The sequence below is a fragment of the Copadichromis virginalis genome, linkage group LG14, assembly GCF_057382275.1.
Source record: "Copadichromis virginalis isolate Kocher_CV1m ecotype Utaka linkage group LG14, C_Virginalis_male_GT1.1, whole genome shotgun sequence".
Lineage (NCBI taxonomy): Eukaryota > Metazoa > Chordata > Actinopteri > Cichliformes > Cichlidae > Copadichromis > Copadichromis virginalis.
In genome coordinates, this window is record NC_140631.1 from 38,173,454 (window position 1) to 38,201,259 (window position 27,806).

General features: G+C 43.8%; 3 protein-coding genes across 6 annotated transcripts in view; all 3 read left to right on the plus strand.

Moving 5' to 3' along the window:
- Positions 1-11,475, plus strand: part of sptbn4b (spectrin, beta, non-erythrocytic 4b) — a 96,852-nt gene extending 85,377 nt beyond the window's left edge. Inside the window, exons 38-43 of one of the 2 annotated variants that reach the window (XM_085430804.1) lie at positions 102-1,120; positions 1,251-1,311; positions 1,475-1,731; positions 6,175-6,345; positions 7,190-7,232; positions 7,382-11,475. In XM_085430804.1, the coding sequence (XP_085286930.1) occupies positions 102-1,120; positions 1,251-1,311; positions 1,475-1,731; positions 6,175-6,345; positions 7,190-7,232; positions 7,382-7,717 (1,887 nt within the window). In that variant the 3' untranslated portion in view covers positions 7,718-11,475. The remainder of the gene's footprint in view (positions 1-101; positions 1,121-1,250; positions 1,312-1,474; positions 1,732-6,174; positions 6,346-7,189; positions 7,233-7,381) is intronic. The other variant, XM_085430805.1, reaches the window with a different exon arrangement.
- A 4,105-nt stretch (positions 11,476-15,580) lies between these two features.
- Positions 15,581-22,006, plus strand: LOC146694567 (uncharacterized). The gene is made up of 4 exons (XM_085430806.1): positions 15,581-16,139; positions 17,118-17,482; positions 17,643-17,712; positions 17,827-22,006. The coding sequence occupies exons 1-4, from the start codon at positions 15,743-15,745 to the stop codon at positions 19,419-19,421; spliced, it is 2,427 nt and encodes an 808-aa protein (XP_085286932.1). The 5' UTR covers positions 15,581-15,742; the 3' UTR covers positions 19,422-22,006.
- A 61-nt stretch (positions 22,007-22,067) lies between these two features.
- On the plus strand, positions 22,068-27,803 carry LOC146694568 (uncharacterized). 3 transcript variants are annotated; one of them, XM_085430808.1, is made up of 4 exons: positions 22,068-22,262; positions 22,819-23,326; positions 24,172-24,246; positions 26,063-27,803. In XM_085430808.1, the coding sequence occupies exons 1-4, from the start codon at positions 22,134-22,136 to the stop codon at positions 27,535-27,537; spliced, it is 2,187 nt and encodes a 728-aa protein (XP_085286934.1). In that variant the 5' UTR covers positions 22,068-22,133; the 3' UTR covers positions 27,538-27,803. The 3 variants fall into 3 exon arrangements, with proteins under 3 accessions (XP_085286934.1, XP_085286936.1, XP_085286935.1); XM_085430810.1 differs by lacking the exon at positions 22,068-22,262 and adding an exon at positions 22,352-22,440; XM_085430809.1 differs by lacking the exon at positions 22,068-22,262 and adding an exon at positions 22,465-22,690.
- Positions 27,804-27,806: the final 3 nt, after the last annotated feature.

A 27,806-nucleotide genomic window follows, 5' to 3' on the forward strand; every position in this document is an offset into this window, starting at 1 on the left:
ATGTCCTCAGTTTAGACAAACTCAGTAGCACGTTCCAAACATGCTCAAATTGTTGATGAAGACTTGGTAGTTTCATCTCTGGTTCTGTTTTCTTTCTGCAGGTAGAAAAGCTAAAAGCAGAGCAAAGTAAACTGCCCCCAACTCCCCTCCTGGGTCGTAAAGTCTTCCTGGATCCCCAAGATGCCTCACATAGTCCACCCACTCTCCCCCGCCTCCCAGTCTCCCCCGTCATGAGGCAGACTATATATGAACAGAACGAAGCCAGCTCTCCTCCATCTCCCTCGCCGGCCACCCCAACACCTTCTCCGTCATCTGCAGTTCGGCGCCTGGGATCAACAGTCGCCAACTACACCCCTGTGATGAACGGCTCCAGCTACCGAAACACTCTGGATGTCCGGGATGGAGGCGTAGTGGGTGTGGCTGCAGGTCTAGGCCGCCCGGCTGCATCCTCGATTGCATCTATAGCCACAGCAGCGATGCTAGTGTCAGCCAACCAGGCACGAGAAAGTGCCAGCACAGCAAGGGAACAGACAGCAAAGGTGATGAGTCACCTGCATCCGGCACAAGCGGCGAGGGAAATTGAGGCAAAATCCTCCCCGTATCTCCGGCAACCCAAAATCAAACACTTAGATGATGCTGTGACGCCTCTGATTGTGGCCAGCCGGCTGGAGAAGGCAAGAGAGCGGGGGAGGGAGAGAGATATGATGATGGGGACAGAGAGAGCAGAGGTAGCAGTGATGGCCGAGGTGGTGCTTCAGGAGCCGAGCCGGGAGCGTCTGCACAGCGAGCCCACCAGAGGGCCTCGAGGATCCAGGACTGACCCTTTGGGCCACGCTGAGCCTCAGGGCCAGACACACACTTATCACCACAGGATAGAACGGCAGCTGTCCAGCGAGCAGCTAATCCAGGCGCGCAGGGATGAGCTGCCTCAAGAGGTGTGGAGGGAACAGGCTGAGAGGCGGGAGAGACGGACGTTGGAGAGGCAAACTTCCAGCGAACAAGAAGGTCACGGGGGCCACGAGGGCCGGCGGAGAGAGAGGGACAGGCACCGGCTGGAGAGACAGGAATCCAGTGAGCACGACACAGGGAAGGAGCAATCAGACAGACGCTCAGCAGGAGGGTGAGACTGAGAGTACTGCAGTGCATTTTAATCTGGATGTGGATATTTATGCAGAAAAGAAGTGAATGTTATTGTAGTCAATTTTGGAGTTGAATCAATTGTGATGTGAACAGTAGGTATTTTTCCACAGAGACAAGAGGTCCACCATGGCAGAGATCGTAGAGCAGCTACAAGAAAGAGAAGCAGCGCAGGTCTGGGTTTAGTCTTTATAAATAAAGAGTGTGATATTTGGGGGCGTTTAGGGGTTAATTCTAAGTTTTGACCAAACTTCCTAAAAAGAGAAAACTGGGATAAGTAATAACGTTTTTCACTTTTGAGCCATAAATCAAATTCATCGCCTCTCCCAACCCTTAGGCCCGCGGTGAGGTGCCCCGACTGCCTAATGGGATACCAGAAAAGTCTTCCCGTCCCGACCGCCCTCGAGCTCGGGACAGACCCAAACCACGACGCCGGCCACGACCCAAGGAGCCCGGGGAAACGACGCGGCGGTCCAGATCTGCACCAGCCCAGAGCAGCCCGATCGTCCCCCAACCGCCCACACATACGGCACACCACGAGGGCTTCCTTTTCCGCAAGCTGGACATTGAGAGCCTGAAGAAGAGCACCAATAGGTGGGTGTTCAGGGTCATAATGATACCTGATACCTGATAGGAGTTATAGAGAAGGAGGATGGACAGTGATGTCATGAGTATCAAACTTTAGGGATTCCAGTTAATCAATTCAAAGCTATTTATGTTCCACAGGGGTTATTGAGGTGCAGAAAAAATGATTGTTTCATCGACTTATTCTTAAATATTAGTTTGAACAAAGCATTTCCAGCCCTCTAAGTACCACTTTCTCATGACACTGCTGCTTCCTCCATTTAATAATTCAACAGGAGTGACAGAGGCATGACTTTAGCATGTTGAGCTAACAGGCTAACACACGGACATGTTGAACAGATGCATGACACACACAGGCTCACAGGTTGATTCCATCGTGTGTTCAACATGAAAATACTCAGAAGAGCTTTGGCGTTTCTCAGGAAATCTTACCTTTTTATATTTTTATTGAGATGAAGTTTGAATTTTTACCTTTTTCTCTGACATAAAAAAGTTCTAGACTGTCTTGTGTTTGTACGTGGTGGAAAGAAGGAGGTAGTCACAGTTTGTGGTGTTGCCTGTGCCTGGCAGTGGGAGATTACAGCTGTTTAGGGCTGGGCGATATATCGAGTTTTTAACCTGTCAGCACGCGCATGCAACCTCTGCTTGCTCCTAAGGTTTTCCTGCCGCGAGGAGAAGTCATGTTAGCGTTGCCAAACAATGAATAATAAAATAAAAACTGAAGGAGTTATTTAACTAAAGGTTAAAAATGTGAGACAAATCAAAGCTTCTTAGTTCATGCAATAAAATGTTCTTTTCAGAACCTCAAAAACAGGGTTTTTACCTTTTTGAGGCCAAACTGAGCTACAGCTTTAGAATAATCACACAGCTACACTAACAAATTAATTTAGGTAGCAGTAGATGTTTTGCAAGGTAAATAACTGTTTTGGTCATTGCAGCTGGGTAAAGAGTAGTAGTTCTTTGCTGGAAACATCTGTCTGAAGGCAGGTATAGCTTAGTGTAATAGATTAAGATCCCCATTAGCTGCAGCAACACAGCAGCTATTCTCCCTGGGGTTGGAAATATAGTGGTGAAAATGTATTAACCTCCTAAGACCCGAACTCTTCCACAGTATGCATTTTTAATTTCTATTTGATATTTGGGCATATTGGGGCCCAATGAATGTAAAAACAAAGAATTACAAGATTTTTTTTTTACCTTATTTTTGTTTTTAAGAAAAATAAGAGCCACATATCAGGATATTTGTTTAAAATTTTGATAGAGCAGTAGTAGTATAATGTCCTCGTAAGTGGATATCAGGACCATGTAGAGCAAAATTGACTATTTTGGTCTAAATAACCCAAAATGTGATGTCCACATATGTGGACGCCAGGTCCTAGGAGGTTAAATATACCCAGTGTTGGGAAGGTTACTTTTAAAATGTATTCCACTACAGATTACAGATTACATGCCCCAAAATGTATTTTGTAACGTATTCCGTTACGTTACTCAATGAGAGTAACGTATTCTGAATACTTAATATATTATCATACTTTTTACAACTACATGAATGTACTATTGCTGTGTGGTTTATTACTATTACTGCAGGTTACTCTCCATACCAATACTAACTAGATGTTTCAATCTTAATATAAATGAGTAACAGTAGGGTGGACGTTAGGTAAAGCTGCACTTTTAGCAGCGATCTCGTATTAAAACTATTCCGCGTGTATATAAAACAGGTTTGCGGCTCCGAACACTCTGCCTATTGCCTTTATATTAAATAATTTTTGAACAATAATTTTTAAAAATATTTCTTCATGTCATTATGCGGGCCTCAAGTAGAGCTGACATGGGCCGCAGGATTGAGACACAGACATTAGAGCCTCCTAATGCGTGTTTTGTTTGGGTTTCCGCCAGCGTGGAATTACCAGAAATAGAGAGGGCATAGCCGAACATATGAAACAGGAGAAGACCGCTGTGTAATTTCTTTATTTCAACAAAGTAACTGTATTCTGAATACCACCTTTTTAAATGGTAACTGTAACGGATTACAGTTACTCATATTTTGTATTTTAAATACGTAACGCAGGTACATGTATTCCGTTACTCCCCAACGCTGAATATACCATATAAACTAACTTTGGCTCTTTTACATTTTGCTGATGACCATGTCCGACATGGTTTATAAATGCATTTTATACTGATAAGTCTGCACATGTAGTGAAGGACCTGAAGGCTTACTGCACTTTTCTGCTATAAAGATCTTCGTTCATAGCAGATACTGAGATATCGCCCAGTCCTCCAGTTGTTAATTTGTACTGAAGAGTAAGAAAATCAGTGATGAGTACATGAAGCAGGAAAAGGATTCACTAATGTAAATCTTATGTCAGCCTCTGAATATATTATGTCTGTCAGTGCTGATTATTAGGATGTAATTAGAGCACTTTATTAGATCAGAGGCCTGCAGGATTCCCACCGCATGTGAAAACTTCATGCATGACGCTTACGATGCCTCCTGATCTAACGCGAGCCCACAGAATAAAACACAGGAGACTGACTGACTGGCTGAGGAATGCTGTGGGATGGAGCTGCTGGTCAAACACACACACTTATGCACACAGCCTGCCCTCCACTGATGACCACCCTGCTTCTTCCAGAGAGACACCAGCAAGAAAGTCTCTCTCTGCACTGCCCCCTGAGGGCTGGGCTGACCTTGCACAGCTAAAAGCTCATCCCCTCCCAGCTGTGGATGAGTCCCGCTCACGCACCTACTCAAGGCAATGGATGAGTGTGTCGTATGTACATGCCCTGTTATGTACATGGCAAGGTAAAGCACAATGTCGAATGGCTTAAATCCGGACAAGTGTGAATCTCCAAAGTGCTCCTCGTTGTTAGCGGTTGATGCCGAGAAAGAAAGCGAGGATGCATTTAGGGAAGGACTGAGATTCAACCTGTCTCTGTTACATCTCTACGCGATGAGACACTAAGTAAGTTGATGTGCACATTAATATTCTGGTACCTTGTTAGGGTATGGTGCCTGTGAAAGGTGTATGAAAGTGGACGACAAACTTCCACATCTATGCTTCGCATTAAATTGAGGTTACAGCTGTGAGTGCATTCACATGTCAAATTTCCTCTGAAAAAGTTTAAACTTCTTCCCGAGGTGTCCTGTTCATAATGTACAGGAAGAGAAAAGTAATATCTGCTACTGTAAACTAGGAAAATACATTAAAAAACCCACACCAAGGAACAGAGATATTAAAAGGAACATTTTTTTTAGCTCAAGTGTTTTTAAAGGGAACCTGTTGCGCTCATTTCCAACTCTTCCCAACAGTTTTGGCTCTTCCTTATTAACTCTTTAGTTTACCGCTCCTTTAAGCCATTTTTCTTCTGCCTTGCAAAGCAAAGCTCTGGATGTGGTTGGAGATGACCACGTCTGGGATATCTGCACTCCCCGCCATCACACAGAGCCAACAATAGAAAAACATTTCAAGAATGAACTTTTAATGGGTGTTGTGAGCAGTTCAGACATCACTTATCACTTGCACCATTGTTTTGTTTTTTTGTTTTTTTTACCCGTGTATCTACTGTTGAGTTTGAAATCAGGATATTAAGCTGCACACGGAAACTTGCTCTGAATAATACTGGCAGTACTGTGCAAATGTTTTAGTTGCTAAAAGTAAAAGGAGAATGTTTAAAATAAAATAATACAAAGTGAAGTAAACAAAAATGAAACTTCTTTTTAAGGTCTGTGGAGATTTGCCACAGATCATCTGTGGAGCCTGGCTGTCTCTTTATGTAATCTCACACTGGCTTCCACACCATCTGCTGCAGAACTCTTTGTTCTTCTTGTGGCTGAAAGTTGCCCTTAAGAACTCTGACTGTGTGTCTGGGCGACTGAAGATAAAAATATAAACAAGTTCCTGAAACTTGTGCACAGTACTGCCGATGTCAGCTATTAACTGGAATGCTGTGTGCATGTAAACACGCTCACAGAGGGAAAACGAGCATGTCTGGATTTTAAGCCGCATTGTTGCCAAAATGGCATTTTAACCAAACTCCTCTGTCTCTTTTCTCCTCTCTTCCTCGGTGCTGCTGGCTGCTCCTCTTGTCTCCTCCAAGGTAAGTCACATGTAAGCCTCGCACACAGGTGCACACAAGCTGTACGTAGCCTTCCTCCCCATACCTCCATCCCCCCACCTCCTCCGTCTGTCTGTCCGTCCGTCTGCGTTTGTTCAGCAGTGTGTTTCCTCTTCCCTTCTTGGGGCTGCTTCATCCCGCCTACCTACCTGTCTGCTCTGGTCAGGTGAGTGAGGTGTTAGTGTAGCGACTGTGATTCTGCAGCTCTTCCTGACTCCTCCTGTCCTCCCCCACCCCTCCACCCAACCTCCTTCCCCATGCTCCTCTTTTCCTCTCACCTTTCCCTCCTCTTCTTCCCCTCCCTTCCTCTCCCGCCTCCCCCCACCACAGCAGATCATGGGTCAACCTGTACTGCGTGCTGAATAAAGGGGAGCTGGGTTTCTACAAGGACGCCAAGAACACCACGACGCCCTACAACAACGAGCCGCTGCTCAACCTCTCCCACTGCCACTGCGACGTCACCAATGGCTACAAGAAGAAGAAGAACGTCTTCACGCTCAAGTAATCGGCTGTTTTCGCACTCACATGTACTGCAGACAGGCACTTTCATGCTTCACGTTAGTGTGTTTTCACTCTTTAGGGCCTGGGCACATTGTAAAAATAAATAGTGTGAGTAATTTATTTGGTCATAACCACAAACCCAGATTTGATCTAGTAAACCCATTGTACATAATTCTGGTGTTCCAATAGCTAAAAACCTGCTTCTAGACAAAAAAGGTCACATTTTCTTTTAGTTTTCAAAAATATGACACTTATAATCTTTCCAAACTGAAACGAAACAACGCTTTCTTCCATTTTTTTGGCCATGAATCGTTAGCATCCTGCTGATGCATGCTGATTGGTCAGCTAAGGATTCACGATGTGATGAGCTCCCTCGATGGAACCTGTTTACAGACGATAACTAGACGTTAGAAGCGTAGTTAAACCACAGCTGAGAGTCGTGTTTAAGAAGCAGCTGGTTAAAGGTGACTGAGATCAGTAGGCTGTTTACTTCTTCTCTGAAATTAAAAAAGCAAATGCCTTAAAGTGTGTGACACCTCATAATAATTACAGAAAGATATTTTACTAAAATAGAAATCTAAAAATAGAACACATGATACAGTGAGGGTGAAACATCTTTCCAAATCTTAAAGAAGAACTTAAAGTAGTCTAAGCTACACAGACACGGGGATTTCCAAATTGATCTAAGTTGAATTTTAGTTAAGTAAAAGTCAGAGCAGTAGCAAATGACTCGCGCTTTTCCTCTTTTCCACACTGTAGTTCTGTGGCTCACAGATGGGGCCCACCCCACAGTTTGGGGACCACTGCTCTAAGGCTGAGTTTAACTCTTCTTCTCTCTTTGCAGAACGAAGGACGGCAGCGAGTTTTTGTTTCATGCAAAAGATGAGGTGAGACATTTTTTCTGTTTCCTGCACGCCTCAGAATAGTGAAAGCAGCTGTAACTGTGCATCTGCACGTCATCGAAAACCTTAAAAACATTCATGTTAACAACTGAACCGGCCAGCTGACATCTGTGCACCCCTCTCTCCCATCGCAGGACGACCTCAAAACGTGGGTGACTAATATCACCGCCAGTATTTCAGAGCACGAGGAGATTGCCAAATGGGGTCAGCCCCAACCAACTACCTCATCCACCGACGAGGGCACGCGCCGCGACGGGAGCAAGGTGGACAACAGGTCAGAGCGCGGTGGCGAGCGTTCGGACCGGGGTGACCGAATCGAGCGTGCTGAGAAGGAGAAGGAACGGGACAGAGAGAAGGAGAAGGAGAGGGATAAAGAGAAGGAGAGGGAGAGGGGCGAACGGTCGGAGAGGTCAGAACGGGCTGGGAAGTCGGACGCAAAACGATCAGAAAAGTCCAGTAAGAAAAAATGAGCTTGGACGGGAGCTGGGATTGAAGCTCACAGTATGAACTCTGGCTGGGAGGCGGGGCCATAAACTGGTTGCGAACGCCCCCCTCCTCCTCTTCGCCTCCAACACTGTCAACAGAGCAGTCGTGTTTGGATGGAAATCGAAGGTTTGACCCGGGCTCACTCATAGGACAGACGGGACGGATTTGATTTGGAGCAGGAGACACCTCCCTCGCTCTCCCCCTCTATCTCTCTCTCTCTCTCTTCTGTGTCTCTGTGAGAACGCACAGAGTCACCGACGCCCCCTGGCGGCTGTTTCGGAGAACTGCCTGAGAGCAGGGTGGCGTTTTGTGCTGCGGAGCCCCGGGCAGCGTCGCCGCGAGAGAGAGACGGGACGCGCATCACGGTCAACGGGAAGGCTGTTAGGCTGACGGCTGGTAGAGCGATAAAACGTAGCTCATGCTGTTCCATGTTTGTTTTTTCTATGAGACGAGCTCCGTCTGTATGTATTTCTCGTCTGTGTGTCCTATTTACTGTATATATCTGTCTGTAAGTCGAGACATCCTACACTACGTCTTATTACTCCTTGGAAATACAAACAGAATGAAATTATGCCAAAATGTTTTACAGACCTTCTTTTACTTTCTCCGCTGTATCCCATCTGTCTGGAGGTCTGGCCATGAAAACATGTAGAAATTCTAATAGTTTTACTTGGATAACAAACTGCACTGTAAACACACGCGTGCACTTGCCCTGGATGAGTCAGCACTGATCTCCAGGTTTGTGCTGACTCTGTTTAAGAGAAGAGAAGAGTAGACGTCGGTCTTCAGAACTTTGTTACGCACACAAAAAACAAGAAGAAATGTATCAAATCAAGATCCCAGGGCATACACAGCAGTTTCCCTTCCCTTGGGTAGGATTTTATTTTAGCATTATAGATTTTCTAGTGAGCAGTAGGTGGTCAGAAGAAATAAAAAGTCTTGTTCCCAGGGGCCTCATTCATTAAAACGATTTTAAAAGTGGACCTCTTGTAGTTTTATTTATATTCTGTCATATATAGACTTTTACAGTGGTAGATAAATGCTCATATTAAACACGGGGCAGGTGGGTATTCCTAGTATGATCATTGGCCTTACCAGGTGGTGGTTTAAGTTTAAGAGGTCCACTTAAATTAATGAATAAAATAGGAAAAAATCTTTATTTTTGATATTTCTAATAAAAATGAAACCATTCATTGTCATCTGCTTGTTTTACCATCTAGATCAGTTTTTCATGATTTGGTCATAAGCACAAAATCTGCATGTTTTTAATGAATGAGGCCTTCAGGGATGAAAACAGGCCTCATCTACTCTTTTATTCTCTTACAACATCAAACTACTGGATATTCTCTTTGATTTATTATACATACAAATTTGTTTTTATACAGAGTTTAAAACAAAATCTTGTGTGTGTGTGTGTGTGTGTGTGTGTGTGTGTGTGTGTGTGTGTGTGTGTGTGTGTGTGTGCGCGCGCGCTGCTGCTCTCCGCTCCCAGGGTCTCCATAGCTCTCAGGTTATTTGTGTTGGTGTGTGCTTCACACTCGTCAGTACGTTCATCCCCTCAGATGCCGCCTCAGTCTTCCGGATACAATACGTCCCATTCACAACACACATCTACACACACCCCATTCACACATTTGTACTTCTATCTTTGTGATGCTACATTCCCTCACCCCTTAATTTAACCCTGATTCTGAACCTTCAAATAAACCTTTCAGAGCGTCTTTCAAATTCAGGTCCTGGAAATATGTCCTCGCTCACAAAGATAGACTTACATCTTCGCACGCACACATAAAACCCATCAGGCTGAAAATGTTAGAGGTTATAAACGAGTCTTAAAAGTCATCAGGTGGAAATGACTGAAGCGATCAATTAAAAAAGCGAATGAGCTGACACGGCACTGACAAAATATTTCATAAGTGAGAGATTGCATGCTTTTCTTGGAGAGAAATCACTCGTCTAAAGAAGCTCGTCTTTGCAGTTTAGCATCCTTGTTACAAGTATATGTTTCATTTCATGGTAACGCACCACAATGCCATAAACAGCAGGAAATGAGAATCATCACGGTTTGGTTTATCTGGTAAATGCAGCTTTGTGAGGCACCAGCGGTGGATGGTGGCATTAATTTCCTGCCCCGTTAGATGCATGCGGGCCAGACTGCATTTAAACTTCTTTTAAAGTGCGTTATTGTCACCGCTGCTGTATGAAAACTCATTCCAGCTCTCGTGTTTCTGATGCTCTCTGTTAAAGTTCAGCTGAAATGCATTTGCATAATTGTTATTTTATTTTTAATAATTAATTATTTGCAGCTCCTGTACTGCATGTGAAACAGAAAGCTAGATAAAATAGAAAGGCCTCATTCGTAGGGCACACGTCCAAGTTAGTTTCTTGGAGCATTAGCTCCTGATGCTCCCTGATGCTGTGGGCACAGTTTCAGGATATGTGGTGCATTTTAACCCACACCTGTGGCCTAGAACCAATCAAACTATGACTTCTAAAGTGGAAATGATGCAAGAGAAAAAAAAAAAAAAAAAAATCCCCGCAGCCACAGTGGAGAACAGGAAACACAAGCGCTTGTGTTCAGCCATCGAGATAATGCTTATGTTTATCTTCTGTTTGCCAGCGGCAGCCATTCAAAAGAAATCAGGACTAAAGAGAGCATGGCCTTTTAGGGAGAAGAGCTACAACAGCTTATTTCAGACAGAAGATAAACTAAGGGGCTCCACCGGGGCTCGGTATAAATGTAAATCATGCAAAGCTACGCTGTTAGAGTCCAAGAGTAAAACTATGGAGCTGAAAATGAGCTTAACAGGTTGTCTTTTTTAAGGTGTTTTCTCTTTTTGATTAAATTTTTTGGTCAGTGCACAGTTGCTTCACAGAGCTTCGAATGCAGCCTTTTGGTGTTTTTACTTTTCAAAACACCGTCTGCCCATGGACTTTACCTGCTCTCTCACCTTTCTGCTGCATGTCACAGAGTCTGCCAGCTCATCAAAGACGCATCACTCCAATACTTACATTTTTAAAATCATAGACCAGGTTATTTTTTAACTCAAACATGAAGGACTTCACATAACTTCAGTAATATTTTACAAGAAAACATTTACATTTATTTGTAAGAAGGCTGTAAAGCCCAAGAATCCAGCTCGTGTCTATATTTGCTAGGATAGAGTTCATATTTAAGGCTTGTTAAAGATATGGTTATCGGTCAGCTGATTGTGTTGGGTCTTATTTATTTATTTATTTATTTTAGGTTTTCATTGCTGGATTTTAAATTCCCTCCTGACCTACAGACCTCGTTTCTGTTTCTCATAAAATTTGTCTTTAGAACTTGTAATTTATTTCATGAGAATGCCACATGAGTGCAATCATTTGCATGCATGTCAGACACAACAAACACACCAAGAGTGAAAAGAGTTCCATGTTTAAAGTGACACCGAGCCAGCTGGCTGACTGATTATGAATCCAGCATCATAATAAACCTCCATGATTTGTTTCTGCTGATACACACAGAACAGATCGCGCAGGGTACAGCTGAACCAATAACAAGTCAAATAACTTTACACTTTGGAGAGCAGAAACATTTAGATAATATATGAAAGGTAAACATTGGGACAAATGAAAGCTCGACGGTTTGGGCGTGTGTGCCGATACCCTGCCCGTCTGTCTGTTGTGCTCACATCAGCCTCATTCTGTCGGCAGACGCGAAGTAATAAATAAAAATACCTTTTGGTTTGTTGTTAATGTATTGAAAGTGTTTTCTTTTCTGCCTGGAAATGAATGTAGATCATTGATGTTGAAAATGTTTCATGTTGGATCAGTGTTTCCTCCTGTTTACACGATCAGGGGCCAAAAAAGCCCCGAAAAATGAAACGCACTGTTTTTTAAGCGGAGGGAAACACTGGTGCAGATTCTCTGATGCCATTCAGACACTTCAGACTTTGACATGTTGCATCTTGTACACCAAAAGCACTCAGTAGTATGTAGTAATATGAAGTCTATGAGGATTGTAGAGCGGTGTGTTCAGGGATTAATGTTGCCGATGATGGTGAGGATGATGTCCGTGGTAGCAATGGAACTTTATGCAACCTTTTCTTTGCACTAGGGACGCTGGCCTGTTGCAGGGCTGAGGGCTGGTGTTCACTGGTGTTGGGGATCCAGCAGAGGGACGTCAGACCCGGACAAGTTAAAAGTTACCAAAATGAGAAGATTAAAGTATTATGAGTGACCTTTTCAGGTTCAGTCACATGCAGTTTGGCTTTGAGAAGGGCGTGAAATTCACTTTGATCTTCAAAGTTCGTGTACAGCTTATGGACATTTATGCAAGAGCTAAAACCTTTAACTGAACGAACTGCTTAATAATCAGTTCGTCGTTTTGGTGAGTGGTCCTAGAACCTTCTCAGCAGAGCCGGCCTTTTATAGAAAAATCTATAAACAAACTTTAAACAAACACTACTTTTGTTATACTACATTTTTCTTTTGACAGCACTGACTGTAATTAATATTGAAACATAAGTTCAGTGACATTACTGCAAAAATTAAACCTGGAAGAAGTCCTGTTTTCGTTCAGAAGCTAATATTTAGCGACACATAACACTGTGCTATGTACTTATTAAATAGACTGTATATAACAGATGGACTTTGCCACTAGTGAGTGAAGTTCTGATTTGAAGCCTGAAGATATTTTCAACCTTTGCTATTTTAGTTGTTTGAAACCAGATGTCACAGAAGGGGTGTGGATCTCGCTGTGAAACCAACACTGGACATACTCGGACTGGTCCCCCTTTGTGACTTTAATAATTCATAATTCACAAAAAATTTAAAAGGCATCTTGTTGTGTTGAATAAAAGTGAAAAAAAAAAGTGATTGAGCCCATAATCTAATCGGGAAAGTGAGATCACAGAGGAGTCGAGTTGAGGGACATTTTCCATGCAACTCCACCTGTTTTTATAACTACAGGAGTCGCCCTCTGCTGGCCATCAGCAAGAATGCAGGTTTAAAGCTTTGTCCATCTTTTATATGGTCTGTTTGTTACCCAACCTGGACACGCCTTTCTTTCTTTCTTTAGCTTCACTGCACTGCCCTGTTATAACTTAGGTCTTAATTCTCTATACAACCAAAAAACTACCATCATGCTTTTGCTCAAATTTCTTAAATATTTTTATTACAGGATTAACTGAATATATGAAAGTTTGTCAAAGTAACAATGATGAGGATTGTGTATTTGCTCGTCTTTTACTGACCAAACAATTAATTGTTTTAAGGGTGAAAATCACCACTAGTGTCACTGTTGATCTTGATATGTTGCCTCTGATAGGAAAACACTGATGCTTCTGTTTCCACGTCAGGAGCGGTGAAAAATTGGACCTCGTGAACACACTGCCTGAATAGAAAGTCATAAGAAAACTCGCAGACATTAAAAGGGCTCGTACACTGAAGCGAAATGTTATTTTCTCAGACACAAACGGGGACAATCAGGGCTGCTAAGTTCAGTGGATGTTCAGGTGGGACGAGAGGTTGAATTTATTGATGTTCTTTAGGGGATACTCATTAGAAATGATCACTTTTATCATCACGTCATGAATAATATTATGCTTTAGTTTGGTGCTGTTGACCACCTCATTAATGTGGTGACATTTTTTATCACCAGCCAAAGATAAAAAATAATAAATACTGAATATAAATTGGTGTTTTAGCTGATCTGCTGCCACAGCGTGTCCCCTCCCAGGAGCCCCTGAGCACCACTGTCTGTCTGCCCTCAGCCTGCCTGTCTCTCTGTATGCCTGTCTGCAACCTGCAGCCTGGAAATGTACAAATCTATTTGCTCAGAAGTATTTTCTGTAAAAACAGACGTGAAAATAATTTATCCATGGTGACACTGGGAAAACCGCCCCTTGTCTTTTTCTATGTTGAATCTTGGAGTCTGAGTCTGTCTTGAAGTGTGACTGTTTATTTGTGCCACAAGCCTAGATGAAAGTGATGTACACCTCCTGCACACAAACAGATCAGGACAAAGAGGTTGCATGAATGACATAGTCTCTATTACAGTACTGCTGTGCATGTCTTTGAGTCCCATTCTACGATCACTGTAACATACAGGGGTGACACAAACTACCGACATGGAAAAAAGGTGAAAAAATGACCCAATAATGTACAAAATGATCAGAACCAACTGCAAATTACTGACTCTGTACAGTTGTTTCTTTGAATTGAAAAGTACAGATTGAAAGATAATCTTTTGTGTGTGTGTGAGTGTGTGTGTTTTTGTGAGTCATTTAAGCAGGTCTGGGGGCTCCTATTTTATTTCCACTATGACTGAGGGTCAGTATAATTCGCATTACCTACTGTGTCAGTCAGTTTTATAGACACAAAAAAAGCCATATTGACTAATTTCATTTCTAAAGTTCCTCATTGTCATGTTCAAGTGACCAGTTTGAGATGATATGAGATACATCCTGACGTATTATCCTGCTAGAAGCAGCCATCAGAAGACGGGTAAGCTGTCATCATAAAAGGATGGACATGGTTAGCAACACTCAGGTAGGCTGCGGTGTTTAAATAATGCTCACTTGGTACTAAAAAGCCCAAAGCGTGCCGAGAAAATATCCCCCACACCATTACACCAGCAGCAGCATGAAGCATTAATACAAAGCAGGATGGATCTACACTTTCATCACAGTGTTCTTGACGAATTCTGACCCTATATCTGAATATCACCTGGTCTGAGATTCATCAGACTTCATCATTCTCCAATCTCAGTTTCATCAGTTTCTTGTTCATAGCTGACAGGAGTGGCAGCCAGTGTGGTCTTCTGCTTCTGTAGCTCATCTGCTCCAAGCATTCATAGATGCTCTTCTTCATATCTTGCTTTTAATGATTGGTTATTTTAGTTATAGTTGTCTTCCTATCAGCTCAGAGCAGTCTGGCCAATCTCCTCAGACATCAAAAAGGCATTTTTGCCCAGAAAACTGCATTTTCTCCTTTTCAGACCATTCTCTGTCAACTCTAGAGCAGGTAGTGTGGGGAAATCCCAGTAAGTCAGCAGTTTCTGAAATACTCAGACCAGCCCAGCTAACTCCATCAACCACGCCATGTTCAGAGTCACGTAAATCACCCAAACACATTCTGATGTTCAGGTTCAACTTCAGCATATTTCAGTGACTACATGTAAGTGTCCCTTTGAAATTTACATCAACAACAAGTTTAACTGTTAACAGACCCAAATGTGGTTTTCTTATTGTTTCTCTGCACAGTGATCAATGAGTACAGTTCACTTTAAATCTAAGATTGATGCAGAAAAGGGAAAAGTGGGGAAATATGACGTGGTCAGAATTTAAGCCTTCAAAGTGCTTTTTATGAATTAAAAAAGGAAATATCATTTTAAGATATGTAAATGAGGTAAGTGATTCGACAATGATTTTATATCTGAATGTGTTTGGAGAGATCCTAAAATGCACAAATATGAGTACTAGCCTAATACAAATAAAAGACGTATTTTGGCATCAGAAACTACAGATTATGCTTTATACACTTAAGAATTCGGGTCTTTACCGTTCCGAAAAAAACCCACAGTTATTATTTTAAAATTTTAAAGATTAATTATGTTAGTTCATTCACTCAATTTGAATGTGTTTGGGGCTTTTATGCACAAAAGTGTAAAACATTCACTTGAATATTATGAATTAATAAAAGCATTATCTCGGAAATTCACTGAAACTTTTAATTTAAAAAAGCTGCTACTTTTTATTTTAGTTATTTTAAGTTAGAATCTTAGTTGAATAAACGAGAAGTAGATAGAAGGGGCTTTTATTTTCTAAGCGTGTGTGGCCCCGGAGGCGGAAATGCAACACGGAAGGTTTTCAAAGGTGCACAGGGAACGAAAGGACGGGACGGTTGATACGGAAGAAGGAGTTTTGTGTTTTGAGTCCAGCTGGACCCGGTTTAACCCCTCACTGGGGCTCAAAATGCGCTGCGGAGTTTCGGACACAGCAGGCGGAGAGTTCATGTGAACAAACATGGAGCCGAGATTCGGCAGCGAAGTGGCGTCGATTGTGGAAGTGGCCATCCAGGCGACTCTGTCTGTCTTCAGGGATGTGTTGGCGAAAGAGGCGCCAAACACTGAGTGGGAAAAGGCGAGGATGGGTGAGATCCAAGAGATAGAGAAGTCTCTGGTGGTGCAGATCCACAAAGTGTTTACGGAGTTCTCCTCGGAGCTATTCGAGGAGAACGAGGCTCTGCGGGCCAAAGTGGAGCAGCTGGAGGACGTGCTCCAGAGGAAAGCCGGGCAGCTCGAGCAGGAGCTGGAGGCCAGAGTGGGGCAGCTGGGCAGAGACATGAAGCAGCTGGAGAAGGAGCTGAAGACCATCAGCGAGGGCCCGACTCACGTCCTGCTGCAAGACGGCTCAGTGATGGGTGAGAAGCAGTCACATATCAACTAATCGATCAATCATTCTGATCGAGATTGATTTCTGAAGGATCATCTTTGAGTTGGGGGGTATTTTCTCAAATTCACCCGGGAAGTTCAGATCACATCAAGGGCCAGATATATGACTATACACACGCTACGCATTCTCATTTTCTTTTTCATGTTTCGTTTTTCCAGATGGGGGCCACTAAAAACATTGGGGTGGCACACCAGAAACATAATTTCCAGTTTTATTTTGCTGTTGTCAAATATAGGGTTAAGATTATGGCAAAAAAGAAAGAAAAGAATTAATGTCTAGTTAATTTCCTGCTACAAAAGTTGATATAGCTGAAAATGTGTACATATGATTAAAGTTTTAACCCCACATGCTGTTAGTTTAGCACACGAGCTTCAAACTGGGCCTCGAGGCAGAGTCCTTTTTTAATTGGTGTGCTGATTAATTGTGCAATATGCAGTAAAATGGCAATTTACAATAAGCCAAGTGATTCGGTTTCTAAAAGTGAATCATTTGTACATCTGATCCACTCAGACACAGTTTTAGTAGCGAGGCTTTATTCTGTCTCCTTTTTGTGTTTATTTATCTCAGGATTATAATTCTGCCTGTTTATTTATGCTGTTAATGAATTTAAAACCATGTCTCTTCCCTTTGAACACAACATGTGGTTGGAAAAAGGGAATTTTGGAGGGGACACCAGTTAATCATGTAGGTAAACATTTATTTTAAAGCTCATCTACAAGGGCAGCTGTTCCTGATGTGGAAACCTTATTGTAACCTTCTTCTAGATCGAACCTCTTTAGCAAGTCATCTCAGCTCGAGTTCAACTAAATTACAAATAAATTAGTTTTTGGGATGATGATAAACATGTTAAACATAATGTCGATTATCATATATTTCATAGAAGAAGAAGCCAAGTAGTCAAGTGAGTTCATTAAATAACAATGTGTAACTTTGTCTTTAAATGCAGGAGGTCCTGTGCTGTCAGTGTCCACCAGTCCAGACGCCCCAGAATCGGCTGCAGAAGAATCAAATCCAGACCCGCTGCCCATTTCTGCAGGAGCTGCTGAAGTCGTCCCCACCTCCACGGCTGCATCGGTGACCGTCCCCAAACCTGCGGTCGCCCCCATGGTGCTCGTGGGCAGAGTCAGCTCCGCTCCCACGGTGCTGTTGGTTGGTGCCAGCCAAATCGTAGCGCAGTCATCGGCCGTCTCAGAAACGACGGGAGCTGCAGCAATCGTGCTCAAACCAGCGGCCTCGCCGGGCTCTACACCTCAAAATGTCCCCAGTCCCGACTCCAGTACTGTCAGCGGTCTCGACTCGACACAGGAGAAGGTCGGATGTTTCTGTTTGACACATTCATGTCTCCATTTGGAAAACAGTAGATCCTAATTCTTGTCAGCTGCATTCACAGATTCAGCGTGTTAGGATGTTTTAGTTGAGATGCTTAGAAAGTCTTTTCATGCAAACTCAGATTTATTCTGTTGTGTCACAGAAGTCTTTGGAAGGAGGAGCTTCTGGGAGGACAAGACGAACGAGAAGAGCACCTGCTAATAGTGAAACAGGTACCGGTGTTGCTTTCAGATGTGACTATAAACATGTTGATTTGAGATTTAGGAGGGGGTTGTGTGGGTGGAAATGGATAATAACAATCTATACATTTGCGCCTTAATTTCCAGTTTCCGTTGACAACGGCAGCGAGGAGAAACAAAGCAAGTCAGCTGAAGAGCCTGGCAGGCGACTGAGAAAGACGGATTCGCAGACAGCGAGGCGGTTCTTCTGTGAGCACTGCGACCTCGGTTTTCACTGGAAAGGCGAACTGAAGAAACACATGAAGGTCCACAAGAAGCCTTTTCCTTGCGATCAGTGTGGCAGGAGTTTCCTAGAGAAGGCGTCTCTGGAAAATCACGTTTTGCGCCACGAGGCAACTAAAGCCCCGCTGCCCTTCCCGTGCCCTCAGTGTAAACGATCGTACAGGAAAGAGGAGTCGCTTCAGAACCATCTCAAGCGTCACCAGCGGTCGAAGCCTCCGAAGCCATTCTCCTGCGATCAGTGCGGGAAAACGTTCAGAATCAAGCAGTCTCTGGAAAACCACCTGTTACGCCACGAGAAATGGAAGCAGCTGCTGAAGTGCCAGCTCTGCGACAAGACCTGCAAGACGTCGGTTCAGCTCAAGTGTCACATGGCCGTGCACTCGGAAGAAAGGCCCTTCAGCTGCGTGACATGCGGGAAGGAGTTCAAGAGCAAAGACACGCTTCGCTTCCACCAGATGGTTCACACAAACACCAAAAAGTATAAATGCACAATGTGTGAGGAGACCTTCAAATATGCCCACTCGCTGACTGTGCATAAGAGGAAGCACACAGGCGACAGTCCCTTCGTGTGCTCCGTGTGCAACAGGTCGTACAGGACCGGCACGGCTCTGAAAAGACACAGTGTGGTCCACACGGGAGAGAAGCCCTTCACCTGTCACATATGTGGAGCGAGGTTCAGCTTGAATAACAACCTGAAAAGGCATCTTCGTATCCACACAGGAGAGAAGCCATTCAGCTGCCAGGAGTGCGGCAAGAGCTTCTCAGACAACAACAAGCTCAAGTCCCACATGCTCATCCACGGCGCCAGAAAGCCGTTCATGTGCGATCTGTGTGGGAAGACCTTCCTCTTCAACTGCAGGCTGCAGATACACCAGAGGTACGTGCACGCCGACAGGAGCGAGCAGTCGGACGGCACGCAGAATTTCTTCCAGACTCGACGGCAGAACAAGTCGCTGGTTAAACCGTACAGCTGCAAAATATGCCTGAAAGGTTTCAGCGCCGCGTGCTCGCTCAAACTTCATGAAAAAGGCCACAGCGAGCACAAGGAGTTCAACTGCGGCATCTGTGGGAAGTCCTTCCACAACAAATACTCTTTCAGCTATCATCAGCGGAGCCACACGGGCGAGAAGCCGTTCGTTTGCGACGTGTGCGGGAAGCGGTTTTTCCACGCCGCGAGTCTGAAGCAGCACGAGCGCATTCACACGGGTGAGAAGCCGTACAAATGTGACCAGTGCGGCAAGGCCTTCAGAACGGACGGGAACTTCTACAGACACATGCGGATCCACACGGGGGAGAAGCCGTTCGAGTGCGTGTACTGTCAGAGGAAGTTCCACCAGTCCAATCAGCTCAAGTCCCACCTGCAAATCCACACAGGGCAGAAGCTCTACTCCTGCCAGCAGTGTGGCCGAGGCTTCTCTGATTCACGGCAGCTCAAGAAGCACAGCTGTGACGGGTCGTAGGTGACGTGGGGCTGCTATCACCTGATAGCAAGTAGGACTAATAAATGAAATGGAGGCATTAGTTACCCATGGCCCGGTGCCTTTTTGCTTACAATTTTGCTCAGCTGAACAAAGCTGTTTTCATACATGAAGTCCAGAGAATCAGGCGGGGCGTCATCTGTAGTTTAACTGCAGCACTGAGCAGGAAATTATTTGCCTCGCTTTTCTAGAAACTCGCAGTTTAGTGAAGCAGACCGGACGCCTGACCTCCATTCACTCGCTGTGAATTCACTGGACAATTGTCTGCTCTTCTCTCACATGCACCCCATCACACATCATGTGGACTCTATACTGCACAGACTGCATCAAGCACCTCCATCAGTTAACCTCTTCTTCAACCACCTGGTCGTTGCTTTTGGTTAGCGGTAGGGTTGAAGTTTGTAACATCTGTATGCTTGTGCAGCTTAACCCTAATCCTACTGCTAAATAACTCTGCGGTGACCTTGGTGGTTTTTAACAGCGCCCTCTCTGTAAATTCTTGGTTAAAACTGTCGAACATCAACTAGAACAGTTAACAAAATGTTAAAAAAAACAGCTGTTATGACTTCATGTCTGAAACATCTGAGTACTGTGTTAAAGAGGGATCAGCTGGGGTCGTACTTTTGTGTAGTGTGAATTTGTACCATGAGCCGATGCAGCGACTAAACCAGGCAAATCATTATGAGGCAGTGGCAGCCTTGAAAGTGCAAAGCCTCTTGAGGAAAATGTGAAATATCGAAAGTTAGAAGAAGAGCAGCTCACGTCTGAAAGCATAGTGAGACAGTGCCCCCTGGAGGTTGGTTACAATTTGCACATGGGTATAACAAAAAGTACCCAGAAGAGGTACTGATCTTGGCATGTCCTTGGTTAATAGAGTAGACATTTGAATGTTGCCGCTCTTTCTAAATGGTGCCGGCAATATTAATCATTTAAACTAACGTTATCTTTTATTCATTTAATGCCAGTTAGCTGTTGGGTCTCACACGGCACTGTATTTCAGCTCTTGATGTCTCTCTATGACTGAAAGATGGATGGCAGCCCCGCTAATCAGCACATTGCTGTACGACTTTGTACTACAGGAACGGTTATATGTTGTGTCAGATCAAACTCTGTTTCACTGGGGCGATGCATAAGCACATTCTGCACAGGCATGGTTTCACAGGTTTCACAGCCACCTCTGGATGAATCTGGGCTTTTATTTTGAAGGTACATTTATTGACTCACCTGTCAAATCTGTTTTAAAAAAATTGCTACAAAAAGCTTTACAAGCTCGGTGTTTGCTCAAGGGTTCAAGCCAGAGTCTGTTTTCTGCTACCAGACAGCTCTGAGTTGATTCAAAATGCAAACAGTAACTCTAGATATAACTCACAAGTATGCTAAACTACATATTTGCTACAGTAATGAGTAAACACATGTGGCTGCTGGTGTACAGCTGTTGATTGGCTCTTTGGACCTCTGGCTTTGCAAAATCCTCCCACTAATTTTTGTTAAGGAACTTTTGACTTATCCTTATGCAGCAAGTCTGCAAAAAAACTGAGCAGAGTTTTACACGGTGTACGGTGTCACACATTTCAGTGGCATTTAAATAATTTGTTAATTGGTTCAAATGGCTCTTTAATACAAATACAACATTTGTAAGATTAATGTTTATATTCATCCATCAGATTAGTTGACTAGTTGTCTTCTATTCTCGAGTTTAATCAACTAGGAAATCAGTTGCAAGCTGCAGTGCATGTATGAAAACGGCTCCAGTGTGACACAGAAATAACTTAATAAAATGTACTGGGAGAGCTGGTAGGGTTACCTGTGATTGAAGAGGTATTAAAGTTTTGGTGAAATCCTGGACCAGCAACTATGTTAAAACCAACTAATGTTAACTAATCTGGGCATCAACAAATAACTTGACTAAAGGTTTATGCCAGCCTAATATAATGTAAGACAGACACTGATGTAGATAATTGTCCTTGTGTTTGCTGATATCAGCTGATACTGATCTGTGCATTCGTCCTTATGATGTGGGGAAAGTGGGTGTGAAAAACAGCTATAACACTGGCACCTCTCACCCTTTAGATGTTAGAGTTAAGGGAATGATTAAGCGTGATTTAATAGCTGTCAATACGATATCAGCTTTTTTATCAGTAGAGGTTAGCAGTATTGTTGTGGCATTTATGTTTTGTATTATTATTTTGTTTCTTTAACCTCAGCTGTTTAAAAATCTGGTGAAACATGAAAGTTACTTGTATGAAACCTAAAATTTGAGATATTAAGGTAGATTACATCTTCAAATGTTCTGAAGGTAATGTGGGAGTTTGCCAGTTGAAATTTAAGTGAAAATTTGGGCATTTTAATTGATTTTTTTTTTTTTTTTTTTTTTTTTTTTTTTTAAGAATTCTTAAAGTAGTAATTTATGTTTTGTGAATTCCCAAAAATCCCAGTGAAAGGTGTAATCATTTTTAAAATAGAAGTCGAAGTGTAAAGTGACTTTCTAATAACTTTATATTTCAGTTCTCTGAGATATGTCTATTTTTCTTGCTCGAAATTGCAATTAAATAACATTTGCAGTCAAAGCGCTTTGTATGAGTTTTATTTTGAAATTTCTACAGTTGCACTACTTCCATTTCCTGAATGAATGGGGCTAACACAGAGGCAAGTTCTCTGCGCTTGTAGCGAACAGTTTTTATCCTCAGAGGGAAAATGTCAGAAAACTTGGTGTTTTATTCAGAAACAAAGTGTATCATGGAGACTGTTATCCGGGTCGCTGTCGATGTTATTGGAAATTCCAAAGTAGAAAATGACGCAGAGGAACAGACTATGAACCGTAAGGTAAGTCAGCGGTTAGTTTATTATCAACGCACACCAGATACGCTAAAAACGCCAGAGACGCTGTGCTCGGGTGAGAGTGGACGGATGGAGTAAAATCACGAAGGGCAACGACGCCAAGCAAAACAAAGATGGCGGACGTTCGTCAAGCTGAAGCTAGCTAAAAAAAAAAGCCCTCAAAGTTGTTTTTGTTTTGTTTTGTTTTTTTTTAAATAAAGTGAATGTTATCGTAAGATTACAGGAGCCGGATTATAGTACTAGGTTTAAATCTTTGCGTTTACTTTGTTCAAATATTTCCAGGGCTGCGCAGTTAGCTTTAACTTCCGGCAGTTTTTAAAACAAGATTGTAGTGATTAAAGAGTGATGTGCTGCGATAATTCTCGCTTTTCTTTCAAGATTTACTTATCACGCAGTCAGGGATAAGTAGTGAAGTAATTGTGATTATGGTTTTTATCATAACGCTTCATACAAGCTCTACTGATGTTGTGTTTACACTGATAACATGTGCTTTGGTTTAGTTCCTAAATAAACTTTGTTTCCTCTGTTTTAATCCTCACAGCTGGATTTTGACAGCACTCTGGAGATGTTAGCATGTGAGGCAACAAGAAAGATCAGCACCGTTTTCTCCCAGGTGTCTTTGCTGCTGCTCGCTGAAAACAGGACTCTGAAGGCCAAAGTGGGACAGCTGGAGAGTGAGCTAAAGACCGTGACTGAAAGCTTTGAAAATGCCAGAGTGTGGAGAGAGAACGTCCTGAATGGCTGCCCAGTCCTGTTTAAGCAGAGCGGGCAGGTCTTTACCCTGAAGCCACTGGGGAAGTTAAACATAAGGACAGATAAAGTAGCAGAGGGAGGCAGTGGTTCTTCACCAGCTCCTGCTGGAATTCAAAGAGTCGGTCATATATGTCCTCCTGCTTCTGCAGCTCCTCCAGGGGTGCAGGGTTTCACAGGACCACCACCTCCTGCTGCTGCTGCACGAGTGCAAAGAGTCAACCAGACATCTGATGCTGCTGTGCAGAGCGTCTCCACATCATTTCCTGCTGCTGAAGTGGATGGTGGACACGATGCTGGTAAGTTTCCATGAAAGGTCCCAGATGATGAAAATATGGGTTATTTCTTTTTTTCAGTGGTACATCCCATATTGCTCTTCAGACTCACCCTGCATGCTGCAGGTGTCTCTCCTAGAAACACAGAGCGGTTTTCAGCCTGCAGCAAGGGTCATAAAAAATCTCCCAAATTTAAATATCCTAGCAAAGTAAGTTGGGACATTATCTCCAATCAGATAGCTTTTATTTTTTATATTTGTTTGTTATTTTGTAGCTTTGTCACTGTGTGACACAGACCAGTGGTGGATTGGAGCTTTGCCTTTAACTTGCTGAACAGGTGCGTTGATAAAGTAGTCTTATTGATGTTGATTACAGTAACAAGTGCTGCTGCTGTCCTTTCAATAAAAGGCTTCACTGTCTCATCACAGCTTTAAGTGGTCCTGAATGCTTTTCCCAGTATACACACATCTATTTTAGTCACAAATCCCTGTGAAATGCTTGCACTGTGGAGTCCTGCACCATTGCCGCAGACTTCCTGCTTTCCACTGCACCAAGAAAAGCCTTGTTATTTTATTTTGAAAACATGGTAGTGAAGCAAGAAAGAAATTGCCTGCTAATAGACAGTTTGTTTCACAGTTGACATTCTGAAAGCTGATCGGTGGATACATTTGTTGATGAGATACATTGAGCCGCCTGTTGTGTCAAATCCTGGTTCAAGGTGTAAATACGAGCCCTGAAAATCTTACAACTCTCGTCAGCTGCCAGCTAGACGGGCTTCCTGCACAAATTCAGTTTGAAAGGAAAACAAATTTTCAACCTGCAGCTGATTTCAGCCATGGTTAATCTGTCTTTGTTTTCATTCTGTATAGATTCTTCAGGTTCAGAAGGTGGAGAGGCGATGGAGGAGCTGATGGAAGCAGTTTCTTTACCAGGCAATGGACCGGGTGAGAACTTAAATGGTTAATATAGAAATTATTTTCAGTAAAACAAACTAACAAAGACTCCGATAATGTGTGATTTCAGATTTTAAATTAGAAAATAACCAGAAACATGACAAAATCAACACTTGACCCCTGTTTCAATCCAGGGGGTCAGTGTTGACATTGTGGAGGACTATAAATACCTTGGAGTACACATTGACAATAAACTGGACTGGGCTAAAAACACCACAGCACTTTACAGGAAGGGCCAGAGTCGTCTCTATTTTTTGAGGCGACTGAGGTCCTTCAACATCTGCCAGAAAATGCTGAGGATTTTCTATGAGTCTGTGGTGGCCAGTGCGATCCTCTATGCTGTTGCATGCTGGGGGAGCAGGCTGAGGGTCGCAGATGCCAACAGACTTAATAAACTGATCCGTAAGGCCAGCAATGTTGTGGGGATGGAGCTGGACTCCCTCAAGGTGGTGTCGGAGAGGCGGATGCTGTCCAAGATAAAGACAATGTTGGATAACACCTCCCACCCACTCCATGACATGTTGGTCAGTCACAGGAGCTCGTTCAGTGAGAGACTGAGATTACCGAAAAGCACCACTGAACGACACAGGAAATCATTCCTGCCTGTGGCCATCTCCCTGTACAACGCATCCACTTAACACACTGTTTGCTGCTACAGCTACACATGTTTCTTTTCCAAATATTTATTTATAAGTGACTTATGTATGTATGTATGTATATATATGTATATATTGTACTATTCTTAGTTAGCGTATTGTCTGTCTTGTCTTAATGTTGGTTTAAAGTGGAGCACTGTAACAAAAAATAATTTCCCCCAGGGATCAATAAAGTATTCTGATTCTGATTCTGATTCTGAAATTGGTCGTGGGTGAGCGTTCACACTAAGAGCAGTTCAGATCAGATCTTCAGACATCCCCTGTGCTGAGTATAAAAAGGTCCAGCGTACCCTGCATGGGACCTGTTTACTGTGGTCCTACCCACGAGCCTTTGTGGGGTAGAGGGGTCTGGTTTTAGCCCATGGGGCCGACAGGAAGGGTTGTAGGGTCTGGTGATTTGTGGATTGGGTGGAGGTGGAGGTTATGGCTCTCTGATCCCTGGCTTCCAAAATCACCTTGTGGCACCTGGAACATCAACTCCTGAGCAAAGGAGCATGTGCATGATGTCAGGAGATACTGACAGGATATCGTTGGGCTTATCTACCACCCAGATAGGTGGTAGAAGATGGTTAGATGGCTGGATGGATGACTTGTAATGCTGTGGGGCTGGGCATCCTAACCTTAGACAGCATTAAATTAGCCTTTGGGTCTTAAAAGTAAAGCCAGTGTGCAAGCTGCTAAAACTTAGTCTTAATGGGAAAACTTGGGTTTCCCGCTCTGTGACATCTGTAAAGACTTTAGTGAAGTCCTCGTTTATGAGCTTCAGGTGGTCAGAAAATGAAGGTAACTTTGTAAATTATTCTCATTATTAAAGTCAGACGGGAGGCCTAAGGAGCTTGGAAAGAAAAGCGTCTCCACCATTTGACCCTAGAACTGAAGAAGCTTCTCGGATGAGAGGTGAAACATCTTCAAGCAACTTAAAGAAGTCCAGACGCTTTTCTTTCCAAGCTCCTTAGACTACGATGACCTGGATGACTGAGAACCTTCACAGACATATTGCCGTCAGACAGGAGGATTATACAGAGTCTGCTCATTAGCTAACAAATCAATCACGAATGTTTGGCCGTGATGATTTCACAGTAAGAAGTGATGATAAATGAGCTTCTTCTCCTGCATCATATGTGTGAACTTCGATCTTTCCTTTTGTTTAGACGCCACAGCAGATTGTACCTGCGCGGACTCAGCGGAGCCCGAATACACCGAGAGCCAAAAGCGTCTGGAAGCAGAGGTTTTGAAGAAAGGCAGAGTGTTTGTGTGTGACATCTGTAACAAGACTTTTAACCGACTCTTCCACCTGATGAAGCACATGAACATCCACAAAGAGCAGCGGCCTTTTACCTGCGACCAGTGCCCGAGAAAGTTCAGGAACGCAGCGACTTTTGAGTACCACCTGCTGCGACACGAAGAGAAGAAGTATGCCAGCTACGAGTGCGAGCTCTGCCAGAAGAAGTTCAAAACAAAAATGGGGCTGAAGACGCATCAGGTGGTGCACACGGATGAAAGGCCGTTCGCCTGCTCCACCTGCGGGAAGGGCTTCAAGACCAAATACAGCCTAAAGTCCCACCAGCTCGTGCACACGACTGAGAAGCCGCACAAATGCTCCGAGTGTGGAGAGAGCTTCAAATACGCCTTCACCCTTCAGTGTCACAGAAGCATCCACACTGGAGAGCACCCGTACAAATGCACGGTGTGCGGCAAGGTTTTTATAAAGAGACGATCGCTCAGGACGCACCAGGCGGTCCACAGAGGGAAGATGTTTACCTGTGAGACGTGCGGTGCTGGCTTCACCCTGCCTCAGAACCTGAAGAGACACATGCACATCCACACGGGCGAGAGGCCGTTCAAATGTAAGGTGTGCGGGAAGGGTTTCATTCAGGCCAACAAGCTGAAAGCACACATGCTCCTTCACGGCGCTTCAAAGCCGTACATGTGCGACCTGTGTGGGAAGACGTTTCTGTACAACTGCCACCTGAGGAGACACCAGAGCGTAACTCATGACGAGAAGCACGGGCAGGTCATGAGGAGACGGGAGCGGGAGCAGGGCAGGCGCAGAGTAATCTACCGGCAGGACAGGACGATAGTGGACGTGACGCCGTTCAGCTGCGGCACCTGTCACAAGGGCTTCGACACTGCGTGTTCCCTGAAGAAACACGAGCTCATTCACACGGGTCACATGCAGTACCGCTGCGACCCGTGCGGGAAGTCTTTCTTCTACAAAGCCACCTATGACTACCACCAGCGGGTCCACTCGGGAGAGAAGCCCTTCGGGTGTGACGTGTGCGGGAAGAGGTTCATCATCCGTCAGGCGCTCAAGATCCATAAGCTGCAGCACTCTGGAGAAAAGCCGCACAAATGCGAGCAATGCGGCAAGGCCTTCCGCATGTACACGAACTACCAGAGACATCAGCTGATCCACACCGGAGAGAAGCCGTATGAGTGCGAGGTCTGCGGCGTGAGGTTCAGGCAGCTCGGGCACGTCAAGTTTCACATGCAGACCCACACGGGGGAAAGACCGTACTCCTGCAGCAGCTGTGGACTTGGATTCTCAGACTCAAGGCTCCTGAAGAAACACAACTGCAGCGAGAAATTCCAGAAAATTTTGGGGGACGCACTCACAGCGTCCTGATGGCGTCGACTCGAGCAAACCAGTCATTGTCCACAGAGCCAGATGAGTGATGCATTCTGGGAGCGTTGCTCAAGGCTGGGCCATTATTCAGATTTGTATTTTCTTCCATTTTGCCTTCCAGTGATTGTGATATAGTTGGCAGTCTTTTAGTGATCTCTCAGCACGATTTAAAATATGAAAATTTTGTATTTATACATTATATATTTATATTTTCACCTGGTTTAAAGTCTGTTTTCCTACAGTATTGAATAAAATGGTCAAGACAACAA